At 43.6% G+C, this 22,472-nt stretch overlaps 1 protein-coding gene and 1 long non-coding RNA gene across 2 annotated transcripts in view; one reads left to right on the top strand and one right to left on the bottom strand.

Annotated features, from left to right (window-relative positions):
• The window catches only part of LOC123750745 (C-type lectin domain family 6 member A), a 54,338-nt gene extending 47,052 nt beyond the window's left edge, over positions 1–7,286 (bottom strand). Inside the window, exons 1-2 of the mRNA XM_069316531.1 lie at positions 7,233–7,286; positions 6,241–6,294 (exon numbers count right to left, since the gene is read on the bottom strand). Coding sequence (XP_069172632.1) covers positions 6,241–6,294; positions 7,233–7,284 — 106 coding nt within the window. The 5' untranslated portion in view covers positions 7,285–7,286. The remainder of the gene's footprint in view (positions 1–6,240; positions 6,295–7,232) is intronic.
• LOC138358547 (uncharacterized) lies at positions 7,087–18,241 on the top strand. Its single transcript, XR_011225439.1, has 3 exons — positions 7,087–7,174; positions 16,288–16,338; positions 17,698–18,241. It is a non-coding gene; the product is annotated as an uncharacterized lncRNA (long non-coding RNA).
• Positions 18,242–22,472: the final 4,231 nt, after the last annotated feature.

Here is a 22,472-nt window from a genome sequence, read left to right as displayed (position 1 = left end):
TCAGATATATTTAGTCAATATTAATTAATATTATGGGGTGTTGAGAGCTGGTCCCACGCTAATGTGTGTTATTGAGAGCACAGATATTATACACAGACAGTTGGAGTGTTTATCATCCCTTTGATGCTTGATGAAGATGGCTGCTGTATGCATGCACTGAACAGCTGCCAGAGATCTCAGTTGCTGACAGTCAGCTGACGAGCTGCCAGAGAGCACCATGAAGACAGCAGGGGTCTGGTAGCATTGTCTTGGGATAGGCACTTGAGCAACACTTAAGATTCAAGTAATTTGCGACAATCACTCTATGAAAGTTAGAGTGTCCTGACATGAAAAAAGCATCGTGAGTTGTGTGCAACTTGTCCTCTCGAATAACACTTCCAATTTTGACGAAAAAAGAAAACAACGTCAAAATATGATGTCCAATTAATCATAGAAGCGGTTAAGTTCTAGTAATTTAGTACATAATTTTAGAGACGTTGTGACAACGCGAGATGACGGGCTGCTCCATACCACATAAACACACACGCCATACATTTACACACGGTTGCAATATGTCAGTCAGTTGAAAGTTAAGTGGGTGGTCCAGGAGCTGGAACTTATTCCCTGCAGGTATAGAGAAATAACTTGTAAGTTAGGATTACTTTTATTTATAAGGGAAGAAGCTAGAGTGGCAGCAGTTGGAGGCTAGCCAGAGCTATCAGTGTATTGTTGTGTCGTGGGTAATTTTTCAGACTACCTTTCATGTGTTGTAAACAACCGCGAGAGTATGGAGATACTCGGCATGGGGTTTATGTTGCGAAAATGACAAGTTCCCATCACACAGTTCACAGAAAAGCACCACTGTGCGGGTGTATCTCTATATCTCCTTAATCACGTTCCGACGATTTCAATGTAATATGCAAGCACCTTGACCCCAAGCCAGCGATCTTTAGTGTTTACACAAAACTGAGCACAACAGTACACTGTGTGTGTCTTCCACAACCCTTAACACAACAGTACACTGTGTGTGTCTTCCACAACCCTTAACACAACAGTACACTGTGTGTGTCTTCCACAACCCTTAACACAACAGTATACTGTGTGTGTCTTCCACAACCCTTAACACAACAGTACACTGTGTGTGTCTTCCACAACCCTTAACACAACAGTACACTGTGTGTGTCTTCCACAACCCTTAACACAACAGTACACTGTGTGTGTCTTCCACAACCCTTAACACAACAGTATACTGTGTGTGTCTTCCACAACCCTTAACACAACAGTACACTGTGTGTGTCTTCCACAACCCTTAACACAACAGTACACTGTGTGTGTCTTCCACAACCCTTAACACAACAGTACACTGTGTGTGTCTTCCACAACCCTTAACACAACAGTACACTGTGTGTGTCTTCCACAACCCTTAACACAACAGTATACTGTGTGTGTCTTCCACAACCCTTAACACAACAGTACACTGTGTGTGTCTTCCACAACCCTTAACACAACAGTACACTGTGTGTGTCTTCCACAACCCTTAACACAACAGTACACTGTGTGTGTCTTCCACAACACTTAACACAACAGTACACTGTGTGTGTCTTCCACAACCCTTAACACAACAGTACACTGTGTGTGTCTACCACAACAGTACACTGTGTGTGTTTCTACCACAACACTTAACACAACAGTACACTGTGTGTGTTTCTACCACAACCCTTAACACAACAGTACACTGTGTGTGTTTCTACTACAACCCTTAACACAACAGTACACTGTGTGTGTGTCTACCACAACACTTAACACAACAGTACACTGTGTGTGTTTCTACCACAACACTTAACACAACAGTACACTGTGTGTGTTTCTACCACAACACTTAACACAACAGTACACTGTGTGTGTGTCTACCACAACACTTAACACAACAGTACACTGTGTGTGTGTCTACCACAACACTTAACACAACAGTACTCCTTATGTGTCCACTATAGGGCTGTACACGATTAGTAGTGAAGTTAAACTACTAACAAAGTTAAAACCACTAGTGAAGGTAAAACTACTCTTGCATTACAAGTTACCAGTTAAGGACAAACTACCAGTGTAGGACAAACTACCAGTGTAGGACAAACTACCAGTGCAGGACAAACTACCAGTGTGGGACAAACTACCAGTGTAGGACAAACTACCAGTGTTGGACAAACTACCAGTGTGGGACAAACTACCAGTGCAGGACAAACTACCAGTGTGGGACAAACTACCAGTGTAGGACAAACTACCAGTGTAGGACAAACTACCAGTGCAGGACAAACTACCAGTGTGGGACAAACTACCAGTGTAGGACAAACTACCAGTGTAGGACAAACTACCAGTGTGGGACAAACTACCAGTGTGGGACAAACTACCAGTGTAGGACAAACTACCAGTGTAGAACAAACTACCAGTGCAGGACAAACTACCAGTGTGGGACAAACTACCAGTGTGGGACAAACTACCAGTGTGGGACAAACTACCAGTTAAGGACAAACTACCAGTGTAGGACAAACTACCAGTGTGGGACAAACTACCAGTGCAGGACAAACTACCAGTGCAGGACAAACTACCAGTGCAGGACAAACTACCAGTATGGGACAAACTACCAGTGTGGGACAAACTACCAGTGTAGGACAAACTACCAGTGCAGGAAACTACCAGTGTGGGACAAACTACCAGTTAAGGACAAACTACCAGTGTGGGACAAACTACCAGTGTGGGACAAACTACCAGTGTGGGACAAACTACCAGTTAAGGACAAACTACCAGTGTGGGACAAACTACCAGTGTGGGACAAACTACCAGTGTGGGACAAACTACCAGTGCAGGACAAACTACCAGTGTGGGACAAACTACCAGTGTGGGACAAACTACCAGTGCAGGACAAACTACCAGTGCAGGACAAACTACCAGTGCAGGAAAAACTACCAGTGTGGGACAAACTACCAGTGTAGGACAAACTACCAGTGTAGGACAAACTACCAGTGTGGGACAAACTACCAGTGCAGGACAAACTACCAGTGCAGGACAAACTACCAGTGTGGGACAAACTACCAGTGCAGGACAAACTACCAGTGTGGGACAAACTACCAGTGTAGGACAAACTACCAGTGTGGGACAAACTACCAGTGCAGGACAAACTACCAGTGTGGGACAAACTACCAGTGTAGGACAAACTACCAGTGCAGGACAAACTACCAGTGTGTGACAAACTACCAGTGTAGGACAAACTACCAGTGCAGGACAAACTACCAGTGCAGGACAAACTACCAGTGCAGGACAAACTACCAGTGTAGGACAAACTACCAGTGTAGGACAAACTACCAGTGTGGGACAAACTACCAGTGCAGGACAAACTACCAGTGTGGGACAAACTACCAGTGCAGGACAAACTACCAGTGCAGGACAAACTACCAGTGCAGGACAAACTACCAGTGTAGGACAAACTACCAGTGTGGGACAAACAACCAGTGCAGGACAAACTACCAGTGCAGGACAAACTACCAGTGTGGGACAATCTACCAGTGCAGGACAAACTACCAGTGTGGGACAAACAACCAGTGCAGGACAAACTACCAGTGTAGGACAAACTACCAGTGTGGGACAAACTACCAGTGTAGGACAAACTACCAGTGCAGGACAAACTACCAGTGTGGGACAAACTACCAGTGCAGGACAAACTACCAGTGCAGGACAAACTACCAGTGTGGGACAAACTACCAGTGCAGGACAAACTACCAGTGCAGGACAAACTACCAGTACAAGACAAACTACCAGTGCAGGACAAACTACCAGTGCAGGACAAACTACCAGTGTAGGACAAACTACCAGTGCAGGACAAACTACCAGTGCAGGACAAACTACCAGTGCAGGACAAACTACCAGTGCAGGACAAACTACCAGTGTGGGACAAACTACCAGTGTAGGACAAACTACCAGTGTAGGACAAACTACCAGTGTGGGACAAACTACCAGTGTAGGACAAACTACCAGTGTAGGACAAACTACCAGTGTGGGACAAACTACCAGTTTGGGACAAACTACCAGTGTGGGACAAACTACCAGTGTAGGACAAACTACCAGTGCAGGACAAACTACCAGTGTGGGACAAACTACCAGTGTAGGACAAACTACCAGTGTGGGACAAACTACCAGTGTGGGACAAACTACCATTGCAGGACAAACTACCAGTGTTGGACAAACTACCAGTGTAGGACAAACTACCAGTGTGGGACAAACTACCAGTGTAGGACAAACTACCAGTGTGGGACAAACTACCAGTGTAGGACAAATTACCAGTGCAGGACAAACTACCAGTGTGGGACAAACTACCAGTGCAGGACAAACTACCAGTGTAGGACAAACTACCAGTGTTGGACAAACTACCAGTGCAGGACAAACTACCAGTGTAGGACAAACTACCAGTGTGGGACAAACTACCAGTGCAGGACAAACTACCAGTGTAGGACAAACTACCAGTGCAGGACAAACTACCAGTGTTGGACAAACTACCAGTATGGGACAAACTACCATTGCAGGACAAACTACTAGTGTGGGACAAACTACCAGTGTGGGACAAACTACCATTGCAGGACAAACTACCATTGCAGGACAAACTACCAGTGTTGGACAAACTACCAGTGTAGGACAAACTACCAGTGTGGGACAAACTACCAGTGTAGGACAAACTACCAGTGTGGGACAAACTACCAGTGTAGGACAAATTACCAGTGCAGGACAAACTACCAGTGCAGGACAAACTACCAGTGTAGGACATACTTCCAGTGTGGGACAAACTACCAGTGTAGGACAAACTACCAGTGTAGGACAAATTACCAGTGTAGGACAAATTACCAGTGCAGGACAAACTACCAGTGCAGGACAAACTACCAGTGTGGGACAAACTACCAGTGTAGGACAAACTACCAGTGTAGGACAAACTACCAGTGTAGGACAAACTACCAGTGTGGGACATACTACCAGTGTGGGACAAACTACCAGTGTAGGACAAACTACCAGTGCAAGACAAACTACCAGTGTGGGACAAACTACCAGTGTGGGACAAACTACCAGTGTGGGACATACTACCAGTGTGGGACAAACTACCAGTGCAGGACAAACTACCAGTGTGGGACAAACTACCAGTGTAGGACAAACTACCAGTGTAGGACAAACTACCAGTGTAGGACAAACTACCAGTGTAGGACAAACTACCAGTGCAGGACAAACTACCAGTGTAGGACAAACTACCAGTGCAGGACAAACTACCAGTGTAGGACAAACTACCAGTGTAGGACAAACTACCAGTGTGGGACAAACTACCAGTGTAGGACAAACTACCAGTGTAGGACAAACTACCAGTGTAGGACAAACTACCAGTGTAGGACAAACTACCAGTGTGGGACAAACTACCAGTGTAGGACAAACTACCAGTGTAGGACAAACTACCAGTGCAGGACAAACTACCAGTGCAGGACAAACTACCAGTGTAGGACAAACTACCAGTGCAGGACAAACTACCAGTGCAGGACAAACTACCAGTGCAGGACAAACTACCAGTGTAGGACAAACTACCAGTGCAGGACAAACTACCAGTGCAGGACAAACTACCAGTGTAGGACAAACTACCAGTGCAGGACAAACTACCAGTGTAGGACAAACTACCAGTGCAGGACAAACTACCAGTGCAGGACAAACTACCAGTGTAGGACAAACTACCAGTGCAGGACAAACTACCAGTGTAGGACAAACTACCAGTGCAGGACAAACTACCAGTGTAGGACAAACTACCAGTGTAGGACAAACTACCAGTGCAGGACAAACTACCAGTGCAGGACAAACTACCAGTGCAGGACAAACTACCAGTGTAGGACAAACTACCAGTGTAGGACAAACTACCAGTGTAGGACAAACTACCAGTGTAGGACAAACTACCAGTGTAGGACAAACTACCAGTGTAGGACAAACTACCAGTGTAGGACAAACTACCAGTGTAGGACAAACTACCAGTGTACGACAAACTACCAGTGTAGGACAAACTACCAGTGTAGGACAAACTACCAGTGTAGGACAAACTACCAGTGTAGGACAAACTACCAGTGTGGGACAAACTACCAGTGTAGGACAAACTACCAGTGTACGACAAACTACCAGTGTAGGACAAACTACCAGTGCACGGCAAACTACCAGTGTAGGACAAACTACCATTAAGGAGGAACTACTGCTTACCACCAGCCTTGGAGGAGACAGTTGTCATGCCACCATTAACGACGGCTGCTGCTCCTGGGGAAGAAGAGAAGACTTTAGTGACTGTATCACTTGTTAGTGAAGCTTTATTAGATGTGGGTACCCGGCGGTGCCCGGGTCGACCCGTGCACCACACATCTTCCACATGTCTGTGCGTTTTTCTCTATGTCTGTCTGTCTGTCTCTTGCTATATGGTCATAATGGCTTGACGCTTTCCACTGATAATTCTCTCTGTCTCTCTTTCCATCTCTTTTTTTCTATGTTCCTACTCTCTCTTTCTTTCCATCTCGCTTTCCCTCCCCCTTTATCTCTTTCTTTCTTACTTTGGCACAGTATCACGTGATGATGTTAATTTCATGCCACTCCATACCCGCCCATGTTGGGCATTTACCCAACAGCATTTACTACGAAAACATTAGTGAAGCTCGCCCCAAGAGTCTGGCTTCCAACACATTTCCATTAATAGATACAAATAATACTGTAAGTTTGCGTATATTATGTTATTCCTATAATGTTCACCTTGTAAGTATTTTAGGAAACAAATTCCATGAGCTCTTACGATGCAATAAAATAGAGACATTTTAATAACGATAAAACTTGAGAAATTTGTGAGGAAATCCATCAACTTGTGATGGTTTCCAGTGTTCTTTGACTTAGAAGAAATTATTTCCCATAGCATTATCCATATCTAAAAGAAAAAAAAAATCAGTTAACTTTGTATATCGATATAAAATTTCATTTAAATATTAACCGATTTAAGTAGTTTTAAACGTTGAATGATCAACATTTTCAGGTCAGAGACATATAATGTCCGATTCTTCATCTTTCAGAAACTGAAGAACGTCGAGCAGACGATCTGCGGTGAAGTGTGACTCCAGAGTATTGTCTGGCCAGTCTGTCTTCAGTATAGCAACAGGTATTGACCCACAAGACAAAACTCGCCTGTAACAGGAGTGGTCATGGAGTATACTTACCCAGGAAGAGCAGCAGCAGGAGGTAAGAGTGGTCCATGGTGACTGGCTGCATGTGTTGGGGGCGGGCGGCAGTCATGCAGTTTTTATACCCAAACCATCACCCCTTCCCACTCCCACCCCCCCCCCTCCCCCCCCCCCCCCCACCCCCCAAGGCCACCGCTTCAGCCCCACACGTTCCACAGGCCCACGCCTGAACCCCTTCCTGCTCCCCAGCTCTCAAATCTCTCCCCCCCTTCCCCAGCCACCAGCACAGTAAACGAACAATTGCAGAAAGAAAATTATAGCAAATAGAGATAATTACAAAATGAGAGAATAGAGGAATAATCTGAAAATTTTACCAATATAGAACAACCCATCCTCCTGTTTAGACAGTACCAATTGGGACGATCGTCAATAGGCACGAATCCGTTAGTACATAACTTTTAGATAGTAGTATACTGATTAGTAAAGAATTATTTTATAAAAATGAAGCTAAAAACAAACTTAAATATTCCTAAGCCTAGAATAGCACACATATGTACTATATTAGGCTTCAAATATCGTGTATTAGGCCTTGGAAGGCAAGTGTTAGGGTAATTTAGTTTGTCTTTGAAACATAAGTAAAAATTGTTTTCCGGTTTGTCCAACTCAATAGTGCGAATTTCTACTTTCTAATTGCGTTGTACATCGGTATATATACTATGGGCCTCACCGTTACTATAAGTACTACCAAAGCAAGAGGTTGGGCTGTGTAGTAATATAGTATAGGGGTTAAGGCGGCGAGACGCTCGTGAAGGCGTTTGTGAATGTTATGTTACTTTTTTTTGCAGGGATATTCCTGCGGGCCCTAAGCCTCTGGCTGGCCCACTAAGTGTTGCTTGTTTCTGTTTTACTTGGGCAGAGCCTGAGTATTTATGACTCGTATGGTCGCTTCAGTAAGATTTTGCCATATGTGTTTAACAACTTCTGCTTTGTTGAATCTAAGTTGAAATCTTAATGGGTTTGTAACTGTGCACTGTGTTAGATAATGTTCCAGTGGTCTGTCGGGCATTTCTCCACAGTGCTGATATTTCCTCTCATCTTCCGGAACCTGTAAGCCTATTTCCCATGCACATGGATATCCAAGCCTGATGCGATGTAAGTGTACTTCTGTTGCTCTACTGCTCCCTTTCATCAAACTAAGTGGTTCATAGTTGGTTGAATTCTTGTACCAACCCGCAGATCCTGATGTTGCAACTGCTGTGTTGTGGTCACTGTACATCTTTTGCATTGCTCTGTTTGTTGTTACTGAATGTTACTGTTACTTGGTGAGAGTTACTGTCGTCGTCTGGGAGGGACTACATTCCCATAGTTAGTATTTTGTGTTTTACTGCCTCACAGGGAAGTTCCCCAGGAAATGTAATTACCTAAGTGTAATTACCTAAGTGTAGTTACAAGATGAGAGCTACGCTCGTGGTCTCCCGTCTTCCCAGCATCTTTGTCATATAACGCTTTGAAACTACTGACGGTCTTGGCTTCCACCACCTTCTAACCAAACTTGTTCCAACCGTCTACCACTCTGTTTGCGAAAGTGAATTTTCTTATATTTCTTCGGCATCTGTGTTTAGCTGCCGAAATCTTTAGTGTGTGTGTGTGTGTGTGTGTGTGTGTGTGTGTGTGTGTGTGTGTGTGTGTGTGTGTGTGTGTGTGTGTGTGTGTGTGTGTGTGTGTGTATGCACCTAGTTGTGCTTGCGGGGGTTGAGCTCTGCTCTTTCGGCCCGCCTCTCAACTGTCAATCAATCAACTTTTACCAATTTGTTTTTTCTTTCCCCACACCCACACACACCCCGAGGAAGCAGACCGTAACAGCTGTCTAACTCCCAGGTACCTATTTACTGCTAGGTAACAGGGGCATCGGGGTGAAACAAACTTTGCCCATTTGTTTCTGCCGGTCCTGGGAATCGAACCCCGGTCCACATGACTACGTATCAAACGTGCAGTCCCCTCAGCCACCGGCCCCAGAAAGTATGTGTGTGTGTATATATGTTTATGTGTACTCACCTATTTGTACTCACCTATTTGTGCTTGCGGGGTTTAAGCTTTGTCTCTTTGGTCCCGCCTCTCAACTGTCAATCAACTGGTGTACAGATTCCTGAGCCTATTGGGCTCTATCAAATCTACAATTGAAACTGTGTATGGAGTCAGCCTCCACCACATCACTTCCCAGTGCATTCAATTTACTAACTACTCTGACACTGAAAAAATTCTTTCTAACGTCTCTGTGGCACATTTGGGTACTCAGTTTCCACGTGTCCCCTTGTTCGTGTTCCACCCATACTGAAGAGTTTGTCTTTGTCCACCCTGTCAATTCCCCGGATAATTTTGTAGGTGATTATCATGTCTCCCCTTTCTCTTCTGTTTTCCAGGGACGTGAGGTTCAGCTCCTTCAGCATTTCCTTGTAGCTCATATCTATCATTTCCGGGACGAGTCTGGTGACATACCGCTGAATCGTCCCTACCTTTGTCTTGTGTTTAACTTGTGACGGGAAAGTGTTGGAGTGTTGATGTTCGGCGTCCTCCAATGGCAGGTGTCAATGCCTGGTCACACTTACAAAAAAAAGATAGACTGCTTGCCTGTTGTCTGTGGTAAGTTAGAGGGAGGAACACGTAAAACACAAAGTATGAACAATGAAACTTTAATATTTACTTTAAACATAAATGAAAATAAAGACAAATCTCGGGTAAATGAATAGTGCAATAAAATAACAAAGATAAATGCAAAAACAATGTGAGGCAAAATAATAAATGGTGAAATGGTGCTGAGAATATTGGCTATGGCTGAGACCTCCCTTGGCATACAAAAGCCAGAGAGCTTAGTATGCCAGAGAGAGATGTCAACTCTAAGAGCACAAAGAATATTCTGAAGTTGATGGCTGGTCCAGGCTCAGACGTCGACTCAGGTAGATGGCGCTGAGGTGCAGTGTGCAGGTGCGCGGTCGGCAAGTCACCAATCAGGAGCAGGCATTCTGGGATGGGTAGTTGGCTGGTTGAAGACAAGCCGGCGTGGATGGTGTGTGGAGTAGGGGGGGTTAGGGTACGTTTGGCCTCCTGGTCAAAACTTTTTGTGCTACTGGTGACGTATCTTGAATGTAGCATCTTATACTTGTAGACTTTACGTAACTTTAGGTAGGGAAGAGCAGGCTCAATCTCTCTTGAAAGAGATTATCGTCGCAAACTAAATATGGACCTCAGGCTGGAGCTGCATATCTTACATACGAAGTAGCATATCTTGGCTCTTTGGTCCCGCTTCTCAACTGTTAATCAACTGGTGTACAGTTTCCTGAGCCTACTGCGCTCTATCATATCTACATTTGAAACTGTGTATTGGGTCAGCCTCCACCACATCACTGCCTAATGCATTCTACCTATTAACAACTCTGACACTGAAAAAGGTCTCTCTAAAGTCCCTGTGGCTCTTGTGGGTACTCAGTCTCCACCTGTGTCTCTTTGTTCGTGTCCATCCGTGTTGAATAGTTTATCCTTGTCTACCCTGTCGATTCCCATGAGGATTTTGTAGATTGTGATCATATCTTCCTTTACTTTTCGGTCTTCCAGTGTCTTAAGGTGCCTTTCCCGCAGCCTTTCTTCGTAATTCATACCTCTTAGTTCTAGGACTAGTCCAGTGGCATACCTCTAAACTTTTTCCAGCTTCGTCTTCTGCTTGACAAGGTACGGGCTCCATGCTGGGGCACCATACTCCAGGATTGGTCTTGCATATGTGGTATACAAGATTCTGAATGATTCCTTACACAGGTTCCTGAACGCTGTTCTGATGTTAGCCAGCCTCGCATATGCCGCAGACGTAATTCTTTTTATGTGGGCTTCAGGAAACAGGTTTAGTGTGATATCAACTCCTAGATCTTTCTCTCTGTCCGTTTCATTAAGTACTTCAACTCCTATTATGTATCCTGTGTCTGGCCTCCTGTTTCCACCGCCTAGTTTCATTACTTTGCATTTACTCGGGTTGAACTTTAGCAGCCAGTTGTTGGACCATTCATTCATTTTGTCTAGGTCATCTTGTAGCCTCCTACTATCATCCTCTGTTTCAATCCTCCTCATAATTTTTGCATAATTAACAAACATTGAAAGAAACGGGTCTTTACCCCCTGGGAGATCATTTACATATATTAGAAACAGTATATGTCCAAGGATTACCCCTGCGGGACTCCACTTGTAACGTCTCGCCAATCTGAGACCTCACCGCTCACATTGACTCGTTGTCTTTTGGTGCTTAGGTACTCCTTTATCCAATTGAGTACCTTCCCTTTCACTCCAGCCTGCATCTCCAACTTTTTCACTGGCCTCTTGTGTGGTACTGTATCAAAGGCTTTTTGGCAATCCAAAAATATGCAGTCTGCCCACCCTCTCTTTCTTGCTTGATTTTTGTTGCCTGGTCGTAGAATTCAAGTAACCCTGTGAGGCAGGACTTGCCATCCCTGAACCCATGTTGATGCTGTGTTACAAAGTTCTTTCGTTCCAGATGTTCCACTAGCTTTCCTCGCACAATCTTCTCCATCAGCTTGCATGGTATGTAGTTCTGTGCCTCCTTTCTATCCCCTTTCTTGTGTATCAGGACTACAGTAGCTGCTTTCCAAATTTCTGGCAGTTCCTCTGTTGCCAGTGATTTGTTATACACTGTGGAGAGTGGCAGGAATAGTTCTTCTGCTCCTTCCTTTAGTATCCATCTGGGAGACTCCATCTGGGCCTATAGCCTTTGTCACATCCATCTCTAGTAAACACTTCCTTACTTCCCCGCTGGTAATCTCAAACTCTTCCAGTGGTTCCTGGTTAACTATTCCCTCGCTTATCTCTGGAATTTCTCCTTGCTCTAAGGTGAAAACCTCCTGGAATTTCTTATTCAGTTCCTCACACACTTTCTTGTCGTTTTTAGTGAATCCTTCTGCCCCTGTCGTTAATTTCCTTACCTGTTCCTTTACTGTTGTTTTTCTCCGGACATGGTTGTGAAGCACTTTAGGCTCAGTCTTTGCCTTGCTTGCGATGTCATTTTCGTATTGTCTTTCTGTCTCTCTTCTCATCCTAACATATTCATTCCTAACACTCTAGTATCTTTCTCTGCTCTCAGGTGTCCTGTTATTCCTATAGTTTCTCCACGCTTTTGTGTGCGTGCGTGCGTGTGTGTGTGTGTGTGTGTGTGTGTGTGTGTGTGTGTGTGTGTGTGTGTGTGTGTGTGTGTGTGTGTGTGTGTGTGTGTGTGTGTGTGTACTCACCTAGTTGTACTCACCTAGTTGTGTTTGCGGGGGTTGAGCTCTGGCTCCTTAGTCTCCTTGTGTGTGTAAGTGTGTGTGTGTGTGCGTGCGTGCATGCGTGCGTGCGTGCGTGCGTGTGTGTGTGTGTGTGTGTGTGTGTGTGTGTGTGTGTGTGTGTGTGTGTGTGTGTGTGTGTGTGTGTGTGTGTGTGTGTGTGTGTGTGAAGCAACAGCTGCCGTCAGTGTTGGGAAGCATCGCCGGCTGACGTCTCCCTCACATTGAGACTCTTAAGTAAACATTGATATGCTGTTTGTCACAGATCTTACGTCAATACAGTAATGAGTTACGCTAGTGTGATGAGGGCCTGGCGTGAGGACCTGTTATGAAGGCCAGATGTGAGTGCCTGGTTTAAGTCACGGGTTTGTATCTACCCAACAATAATTTAGGTAAGCACTGAATCATTAAATGACCTTACATCTATGGCATGAGGAAGGCGATAACAAACCACAACAACAGAGGAAGAGATGTTCTTCGACCAGATGTGTTCACCACCGACATGAACATGTTCACCACCGACATGAACATGTTCACAATATCTCCTGGATGCACGCAAAATTTTCTTAGAGTAATTGTGACAGAATTAAGTGCCGTCATCGAACGCCTCTGCACCATTAAATTAATAACAGTTCCGAGAATCATTTTCAATCGTTACATTATTTTATATAGATACTAGCAGTACCCGGCCACGCGTTGCTGTGGCTCCTTCCAACTTTCTCTGTTCCAAAGTCCTTCCCTACATTCCTCCCTCACCCGTTTCCTCGGCCACCCAACCATTCCCCACTCCACCATCCCCTCTTCCTTCCCACCATGCCCCACTCCCCTGTCCCTTTGTCCTCCCACCATTCTCCATTCCCCCATCACCTCGTCCCCACCATCCCAAACTCCCCTCGTTCCCACCATCCCAAACTCCCCTGTCCCCTCGTCCTTCCCCACCATTACCCCCTCCATTGTCCCCTCGTCCTCCCCACCATCTCTCACTTCCGTCCCCTCATCCTGTCCACAATTCCCAACTCCCTCGTCCGATGCCTTCCCAAATGGTCTGATGTTCCGACCAGAAAATTGGGAACATCAAGTGATCTGATGTTCTCATCACTGAAATATAAGAAAAACAGTTAAAAAAATTAAATGAAAATATGAAAAAATAAAAAAATAAACTACTCATGAAATGACTGGTATGGTAAACAACACAGTTCAATTCCAACGCAATGTGCACAAAATAAATAAATCAAAATGAAAATAAATCAAAATCTATGAAAATTCAATTTATCAATGAATCACAAACATTGAAATGGAATTGCAACATGATTGTAACACAATCAAGTCGATTGTAACACAATCGACTTGAGAATGGTCCAGAACGGACCGAAACGTCGTCGTCCTTTCACTTTCTAGTGTGTGGTCTGGTCAAACTACTTCAGCTACGTTATTGTGACTCATCGCCTGCATACGGAATTGTAACATATTTAGTATAGCATGTGTCTTGCTCTTACATGCAACAGATGGTGCTGTTTTTCAAGAAAAAGCATAGTTTTACCTGTCACAGGGGAGGCATCTATACAGTAGGTATATAAAAAGACCTACCTATTGGAATGCAATGTTGTGTCAAAATTTCAAAACTGTCAGTGAAGAACTTTCGGAGATTAGCGGTTTTGCACAAACGAACATTTACCTTTTTATTTATATAGATAAACTGCAGATGTTACTTTCGCAGACTGAGCCACACCTCAGAGGATATGAAGGTTATGGAGCAGGAGGGGGTTCCCTCTCATCCCCTGGGAAGTGCGGAGGAAGGGGTTCAAGTGTGGCCCTGGGTGGGATGGAGGAAGGGGTTCAAGTGTGGCCCTGGGTGGGATGGAGCAAGGGGTTCAAGTGCGGCCCTGGGTGGGATGGAGGAAGGGGTTCAAGTGTGGCCCTGGGTGGGATGGAGCAAGGGGTTCAAGTGTGGCCCTGGGTGGGATGGAGCAAGGTGTTCAAGTGTGGCCCTGGGTGGGATGGAGGAAGGGGTTCAAGTGTGGCCCTGGGTGGGATGGAGCAAGGGGTTCAAGTGTGTCCCTGGGTGGGATGGAGGAAGGGGTTCAGGGGTGGCCCTGGTTGGTGCGGAGGAAGGGGTTCAAGTGTGGCCCTGGGTGGGATGGAGGAAGGGGTTCAGGGGTGGCCCTGGTTGGTGCGGAGGAAGGGGTTCAAGTGTGGCCCTGGGTGGGATGGAGGAAGGGGTTCAAGTGTGGCCCTGGGTGGGATGGAGGAAGGGGTTCAAGTGTGGCCCTGGGTGGGATGGAGGAAGGGGTTCAAGTGTGGCCCTGGGTGGGATGGAGGAAGGGGTTCAAGTGTGGCCCTGGGTGGGATGGAGGAAGGGGTTCAAGTGTGGCCCTGGGTGGGATGGAGGAAGGGGTTCAAGTGTGGCCCTGGGTGGGATGGAGGAAGGGGTTCAAGTGTGGCCCTGGGTGGAATGGAGGAAGGGGTTCAAGTGTGGCCCTGGGTGGGATGGAGCAAGGGGTTCAAGTGTGTCCCTGGGTGGGATGGAGCAAGGGGTTCAAGTGCGGCCCTGGGTGGGATGGAGGAAGGGGTTCAAGTGTGGCCCTGGGTGGGATGGAGGAAGGGGTTCAAGTGTGGCCCTGGGTGGGATGGAGGAAGGGGTTCAAGTGTGGCCCTGGGTGGGATGGAGGAAGGGGTTCAAGTGTGGCCCTGGGTGGGATGGAGGAAGGGGTTCAAGTGTGGCCCTGGGTGGGATGGAGCAAGGGGTTCAAGTGCGGCCCTGGGTGGGATGGAGGAAGGGGTTCAAGTGTGGCCCTGGGTGGGATGGAGGAAGGGGTTCAAGTGTGGCCCTAGGTGGGGTGGAGGAAGGGGCTCAGTTGTGACCCTGGGGGGTGGAGAATAGGTGATGGTCTGGTATAAAAACAGCGTGACGCTGCCGCCCGTCACACAATACAACCAGTCACCAGTCACCATGGACCACTGTTACCTCCTGCTGCTCCTCCTGGGGGAGTATACTCAACAGCTAGTGTATAAACTCTGTATAATTGTTGTTGTTGTTGTTTTAGATTCAGCTACTCAGAACGAAATGTCCATGTAGCACGGGCTATAGTGAGCCCGTAAACTGTATATTTATCCATATGTATTTATCTATGTCGGGAAAGGATACATGCCCAAAGAGTTGTATATACATTGCTGATTGCTCAGTAAGCTGTTGTGGTGGACCTAATACCCACGCGCTCTTGATAGGCCTTCAACCCAGCACTAAACCGAAATCTATTATGTCAATCAACCATTTGACATATATTGCTAACCTGTCATATAACACCTTCTTGTCATCCGAATTAAACATTTTACAACTTCGTGTGAAACAGGAAACGGCATTTACAATCTGTTCATTACTGGAATATTTTTACCATTAGAGTTTTCTGGTAGTTGGCTATAAGTACCTCAGTAGTTCTGAAACATACTGTAAACTCTTAGTCTCTTCATGTTTCAATATACAATGTCACAATAGAGGCTGGTCAGTATGCCACTTGGACAAGATCTCTTCAGGTCGCGGACATTACTCGCACGCATCTGTTGCTCTGTGATTCTGTGTTTCTACAGAGTTGAGGAAGGAAGTGGTTACCACATGGGGCGACTGATCTAAACTTGAGGGAGGTTATATGACTACACTGTCTTCAGTCGTAGCTGAGGTCTGTCCCTCGGGTCATGGTGGTCAGCCAGACCATCCCGTCTACCTTCTGTACATTACCCACAGTCCAGTAGGTCACTAACAGCGTCCATAATGTTTACAGGGTCATCAGTCGCTACTGGCACGCAGCAGGAAGGTAACCCACAGCCCGCAGGTGAGGCTTGACTCTCGCTGTAATTGCAGGACAAACACTGCTTGATAGCAACCACGAAGAGCAAATAAGGTTTATCTTGTACAATCTATATCTGTAACATAGAATGTCTGTCTGATTCCTTACTCTTTTTTTTTGTTATTTTGTCTGTCCGAGGCTGGATGCCAGCTCTTGGGGCCCGCCTCATTAAACTTTACAGGATAAATGTTGATTTTATTGAGGGTTTTCATAAAGGAGTCGGGGTCGGTCCATTGCCACCCTGGAGAGGGGCATGGCACCAATGCCCATCCTTCATGAAGTTAGTGGATGTGAAATGTTCTGACAAAATTCTATAGACTTTAAAAGTAGTATATGCAATTGTGATTTAATATATTGATTTTCAAAACGTATGTTCTGATGACAGGTTTCCTTTCCTGGGCTCAAACGTTTTGTTATAATGACACGGGAGTGACGTGTATGGGCAGAGAGAGAGGCGCTGTGGAAAGTGCACATGTGAGCAGGAATGTGGGAGACGTGGAAGATCATGTGTAGGCAGGTTGGGATCGGAGACAGGGAAGAGTGTGTGTGGGCAGAGAGGGAGGACACGGGGAGGAGCAAGTGGGTGGTGGGAGGAGATGGCGAGTGTATATAAGAGGACATCGAGGGGGTATGTAGGGAACATAGGGAGGGTGTGTGGGTAGGAGGGAGGTTATCTTGAGAAGATTTCGGGGCTTAGCGTCCCCGCGGCCCGGTCCTCGTCCAGGCTTCTTTTTTTTGTTACACACCCCCAGGAAGCAGCTGTCTTAGCTCCCAGATACCTATTTACTGCTAGGTGAACAGATGCATCAGTATGAAAGAAACTGCCCATTTGTTTCCGCCTCCACCAGGGATCGAACCCGGAACCTCAGGACTACGAATCCAAAGCGCTGTCCACTCAGCTGTCAGGCCCCTTATCAGCTGGGAATATAGATGGTGGGAAGATATTTATAGTGATGGAGATGTGGAGGGTATACGTAGGAAGAGACTGAGAGGGTATAATAAAATTGAGAGAGTATATATATATATATATATATATATATATATATATATATATATATATATATATATATATATATATATATATATATATATATATATATATATGTATATATATATGTATATATATATATATATATATATATATATATATATATATATATATATATATATATATATATATATATATATATATATATATATATATGGGAGACCTGGGCACCGGATCGACCCGAGCACTATCGGATACCCCATCTAGTAAATAAATTAATGAATATTGGCCAACAAATTGGTTATACACAGGAAAAGTCATACTTCTTAATACTGCGACCCATCCCCGTCTTCCAGTTAGTGTGTCCAGAACTGTTCGAAGAAGTGGGCGGCAGATGCCTCCATTTTGATAACGTAAACACTGGCACGTGATATACGAAGCGTCAGATCTGTGAGGGTATTGGAGGAGACCTCATCAAGCTGGACAGCGGTGACCTGTATGCTGCTATCATGCTTCACATGCACGGCAACGGTAGGTGGGCACAACTGTGGTAAATACCCAACCCATATGTGTATAAGAAAGGAAGCGCCGACGCTTAAATCCATCTCGGACCATTATCAAGTCGTGGTCCATGACTGACTGAATTGTTGTCACTTTCTTTGCATTTGGTCTGGTCGGTGTAGCGTAAGCCTCGCGCAGTGCAGGTCGACGTTCAATCCCCGAACGTTCAAGTGGCTGAGCACCATTCCTTCCCTCCGAACTTTCCCAGATCCTTGTCCTCGCATTCCCTTTTGTGAGGCTTTGCGTGTTCATCATAATTAACTTACCTTCCTTTCTTGTAATACTTGTGGGGTGTGAATCTAATTTTCAGCCCAGTTATTATGACTTATTGTCTGGACAATAATGGTAATTACAATGGTATTGACGTTAATGAACGAGTTTAATACTGAATAAGTTTTTAAAATGAAAGACAAAACTCTTTTGCCGGATTAATTACAATTAGTAAAAAGCTATAGTATTAGTAATTGTAGGAGATTTAAACACACCAAACATAAAATTGAACGCTTGAGCACTTGATCTTTATTCATAATACTTTATGTGCTTAAATCATGAATGTTTCGCAAAGCAACAATGTTTTTTGGCTTATCACATAATAAAAATTTAAATAATTCATTAATTTTGCATTTTTTGTAAAATAAGCAAAAGTTAAATGAAATTATCCAAGACACAATAAATATGATTTTATAGAATACAAATCAATGTTACGAGTATTCATTACAGAGTGGCAGACTCTAATTAAATGACTCATGATTTTTGTTATATAAAGGAATTCTAACTTCTATGAGCAAACACTATAAAATTAATGAAGCAGATTATACAATAAATATTTACCTTCAAGATGGATAATATTCGAAATAAATTAAGAGGGAATACAAGAAAGAACCACTTTGATGTCCAAACTTATCAGAATTACTAATACACGAGAAGAAGACAGATGATTTGACAAGAAGCCTCGAGAATTATTTTTCAAACAAAAAGCTGCTATTGAACCGTATAGAACGAGGATGACGTTCTCAGGCTGAAACTCTCAAAGATCTCCCAATAAATGATAATATTTAACTTTCACCACAGTACAGTCTTTACTTCACTCACCAGCCACCATCACAACAAATTAGTTGTTATGATGATTGCCATGACACACTACACACTGCTCTGTTGACAGTTGTTTTGTTTTAGAATCCATCGAGCAAGATGTTTATATACTTCTCAGGTTTTGTTTACATGTTTGGACAATTATGTCCAGACATGTAGTCTGGACCTGTCATAATAATCTGGACAATTATATCCAGGTCGACTCCTTTACAGTGACAGGTGCAAACGTTCTTATTATTTAAATCAACTCCTAAACTAAATTCAAGGTTCGTCCATGTCCTGTTCCTGAGTGATAACATTCCAATTTTAGATTGAAAGCTGTGAATGCATTTTGGCAAAACGAGCATTTTTCATTGCAAATACTTTTTAAATACTGTTTGTTTTGACTTGTTTATTTAACGTAATTTAATGATGACTTAAGTATTGACAACTAATGCTACTTTGGTTTGTCTCAAGTAAATACTTCCTTTGCATCATGAACAAAAAAAATCGTGGAACATATAATATATTTCCCATTGCCGGAAACCTGGGCGAGGAACTCATTGGGAAGACTAGAGACCCAAGAGCGGCCAGTTTTATGTTCCAGCGCCTCAGTGTCGCTGTTCTGAGGGGAAATGCGTGTTGTATCTTGGGTACGCACCCGACCCCCGAGGAACTGGACGAGGTCTTCGAACACTGATTGGTATATTGTTATATAAGTGTGTGTTTTCTGTAAACTGTAACATTGCAATAAAATCAAATAAAAACAAAAAAAAAATAATAGGGGTGGTAGGAGAGGAAAAGATTAAAGTATTCAGTGAGAATCCACAAGGTCTTCTCTGAACACTATTTATTTTCTTCTTCGAGGATGTGGGTCCCTTTAATTAAACCAGTGGTGGTACCCCTATATATATATATATATATATATATATATATATATATATATACTGTGCACTATACAGTGTACAATTGAACAGCTGAAAGGTTGCTATTTAACAGAGGCCGCAGCTCCTTTATATATAAGGAATCCATTACTCTCAAATCTGACTGGCCATTCATACAAGTGTCAAGAATTTTAAAATCAGATTCCAGCAGAGAATTATTAAACTCATAACAATGGTTTCTAATCTCCGAAAATGCTGGTTTAGACAATGGTAATCCAGTCCTAAAAGATAATCCCCGGTGCTCAAGTATCCTAATCTTAAAGTTCCGAATGGAACTCGCGATATATCCAGCATTACAGCTGGAACAATTATACATATATATCAAATGTCGTATATATGTATATTTGTTCCAGCTGTAATGCTGGATATATCGGGAGTTCCATTCGGAACTTTAAGATTAGGATACTTGAGCACCGGGGATTATCTTTTAGGACTGGATTACCATTGTCTAAACCAGCATTTTCGGAGATTAGAAACCATTGTTATGAGTTTAATCATTCTCTGCTGGAATCTGATTTTAAAATTCTGGACACTTGTATGAATGGCCAGTCAGATTTGAGTGTAATGGAATCCTTATATATAAAACAGCTGCGGCCTCTGTTAAGTAGCAACCTTTCAGCTGTTCAATTGTACACTGAATAGTGCACAGTAGGCCCTGTAAATTGATTTATAGTTCATTCTGGTAGTTTATATATATATATATATATATATATATATATATATATATATATATATATATATATATATATATATATATATATATATATATATATATATATATATATATATATATATATATATATATATATATATGTCGTACCTAATAGCCAGAACGCACTTCTTAGCCTACTATTCAAGGCCCGATTTGCCTAATAAGCCAAGTTTTCATGAATTAATGTTTTTTCGTCTACCTAACCTACCTAACCTAACCAAACCTAGCTTTTTTTGGCTACCTAACCTAACCTTACCTATAAATATAGGTTACGTTAGGTTAGGTAGGGTTGGTTAGGTTCGGTCATATATCTACGTTAATTTTAACTCCAATAAAAAAAAATTGACCTCATACATAGAGAAAAGGGTTGCTTTATCATTTCATAAGAAAAAAATTATAGTAAATATATTAATTCAGGAAAACTTGGCTTATTAGGCAAATCGGGCCTTGAATAGTAGGCTGAAAAGTGAGTTCTGGCTACTAGGTACGACATATATATATATATATATATATATATATATAACTGAAAACTCACACCCCAGAAGTGACTCGAACCCATACTCCCAGAAGCAACGCAACTGGTATGTACAAGACGCCTTAATCCACTTGACCATCACGACCGGACATAATGAGGTGATAGCCGAGGCTATTTGAACCACCCCACCGCCGGCACTCGGATAGTAATCTTGGGCATAGCATTTTACCAAATCACCTCATTCTTTGGGGCACACGTGAGGAACACAAATGCGAACAAGCCTGAATGGTCCCCAGGACAATATGCAACTGAAAACTCACACCCCAGAAGTGACTCGAACCCATACTCCCAGAAGCAACGCAACTGGTATGTACAAGACGCCTTAATCCACTTGACCATCACGACCGGACAAAATAGCCTCGGTGGTTCAAATAGCCTCGGCTATCACCTCATTATGTCCGGTCGTGATGGTCAAGTGGATTAAGGCGTCTTGTACATACCAGTTGCGTTGCTTCTGGGAGTATGGGTTCGAGTCACTTCTGGGGTGTGAGTTTTCAGTTGCATATTGTCCTGGGGACCATTCAGGCTTGTTCGCATTTGTGTTCCTCACGTGTGCCCCAAAGAATGAGGTGATTTGGTAAAATGCTATGCCCAAGATTACTATCCGAGTGCCGGCGGTGGGGTGGTTCAAATAGCCTCGGCTATCACCTCATTATGTCCGGTCGTGATGGTCAAGTGGATTAAGGCGTCTTGTACATACCAGTTGCGTTGCTTCTGGGAGTATGGGTTCGAGTCACTTCTGGGGTGTGAGTTTTCAGTTGCATATTGTCCTGGGGACCATTCAGGCTTGTTCGCATATATATATATATATATATATATATATATATATATATATATATATATATATATATATATATATATATATATATATATATATATATATGTCGTACCTAGTAGCCAGAACGCACTTCTCAGCCTACTATGCAAGGCCCGATTTGCCTAATAAGCCAAGTTTTCACGAATTAATTGTTTTTCGGCTACCTAACCTACCTAACCTAACCTAACCAAACTTTTTCGGCTACCTAACCTAACCTAACCTATAAAGATAGGTTAGGTTAGGTTAGGTAGGGTTGGTTAGGTTCGGTCATATATCTACGTTAATTTTAACTCCAATAAATAAAAATTGACCTCATACGTAATGAAATGGGTAGCTTTATCATTTCATAAGAATTTTTTTTTAGAAAATATATTAATTCAGGAAAACTTGGCTTATTAGGCAAATCGGGCCTTGCATAGTAGGCTGAGAAGTGCGTTCTGGCTACTAGGTACGACATATATATATATATATATAAACTACCAGAATGAACT

Source organism: Procambarus clarkii, chromosome 84, assembly GCF_040958095.1.
Source record: "Procambarus clarkii isolate CNS0578487 chromosome 84, FALCON_Pclarkii_2.0, whole genome shotgun sequence".
Lineage (NCBI taxonomy): Eukaryota > Metazoa > Arthropoda > Malacostraca > Decapoda > Cambaridae > Procambarus > Procambarus clarkii.
This window is presented reverse-complemented; position numbering and strand designations above follow the sequence as displayed.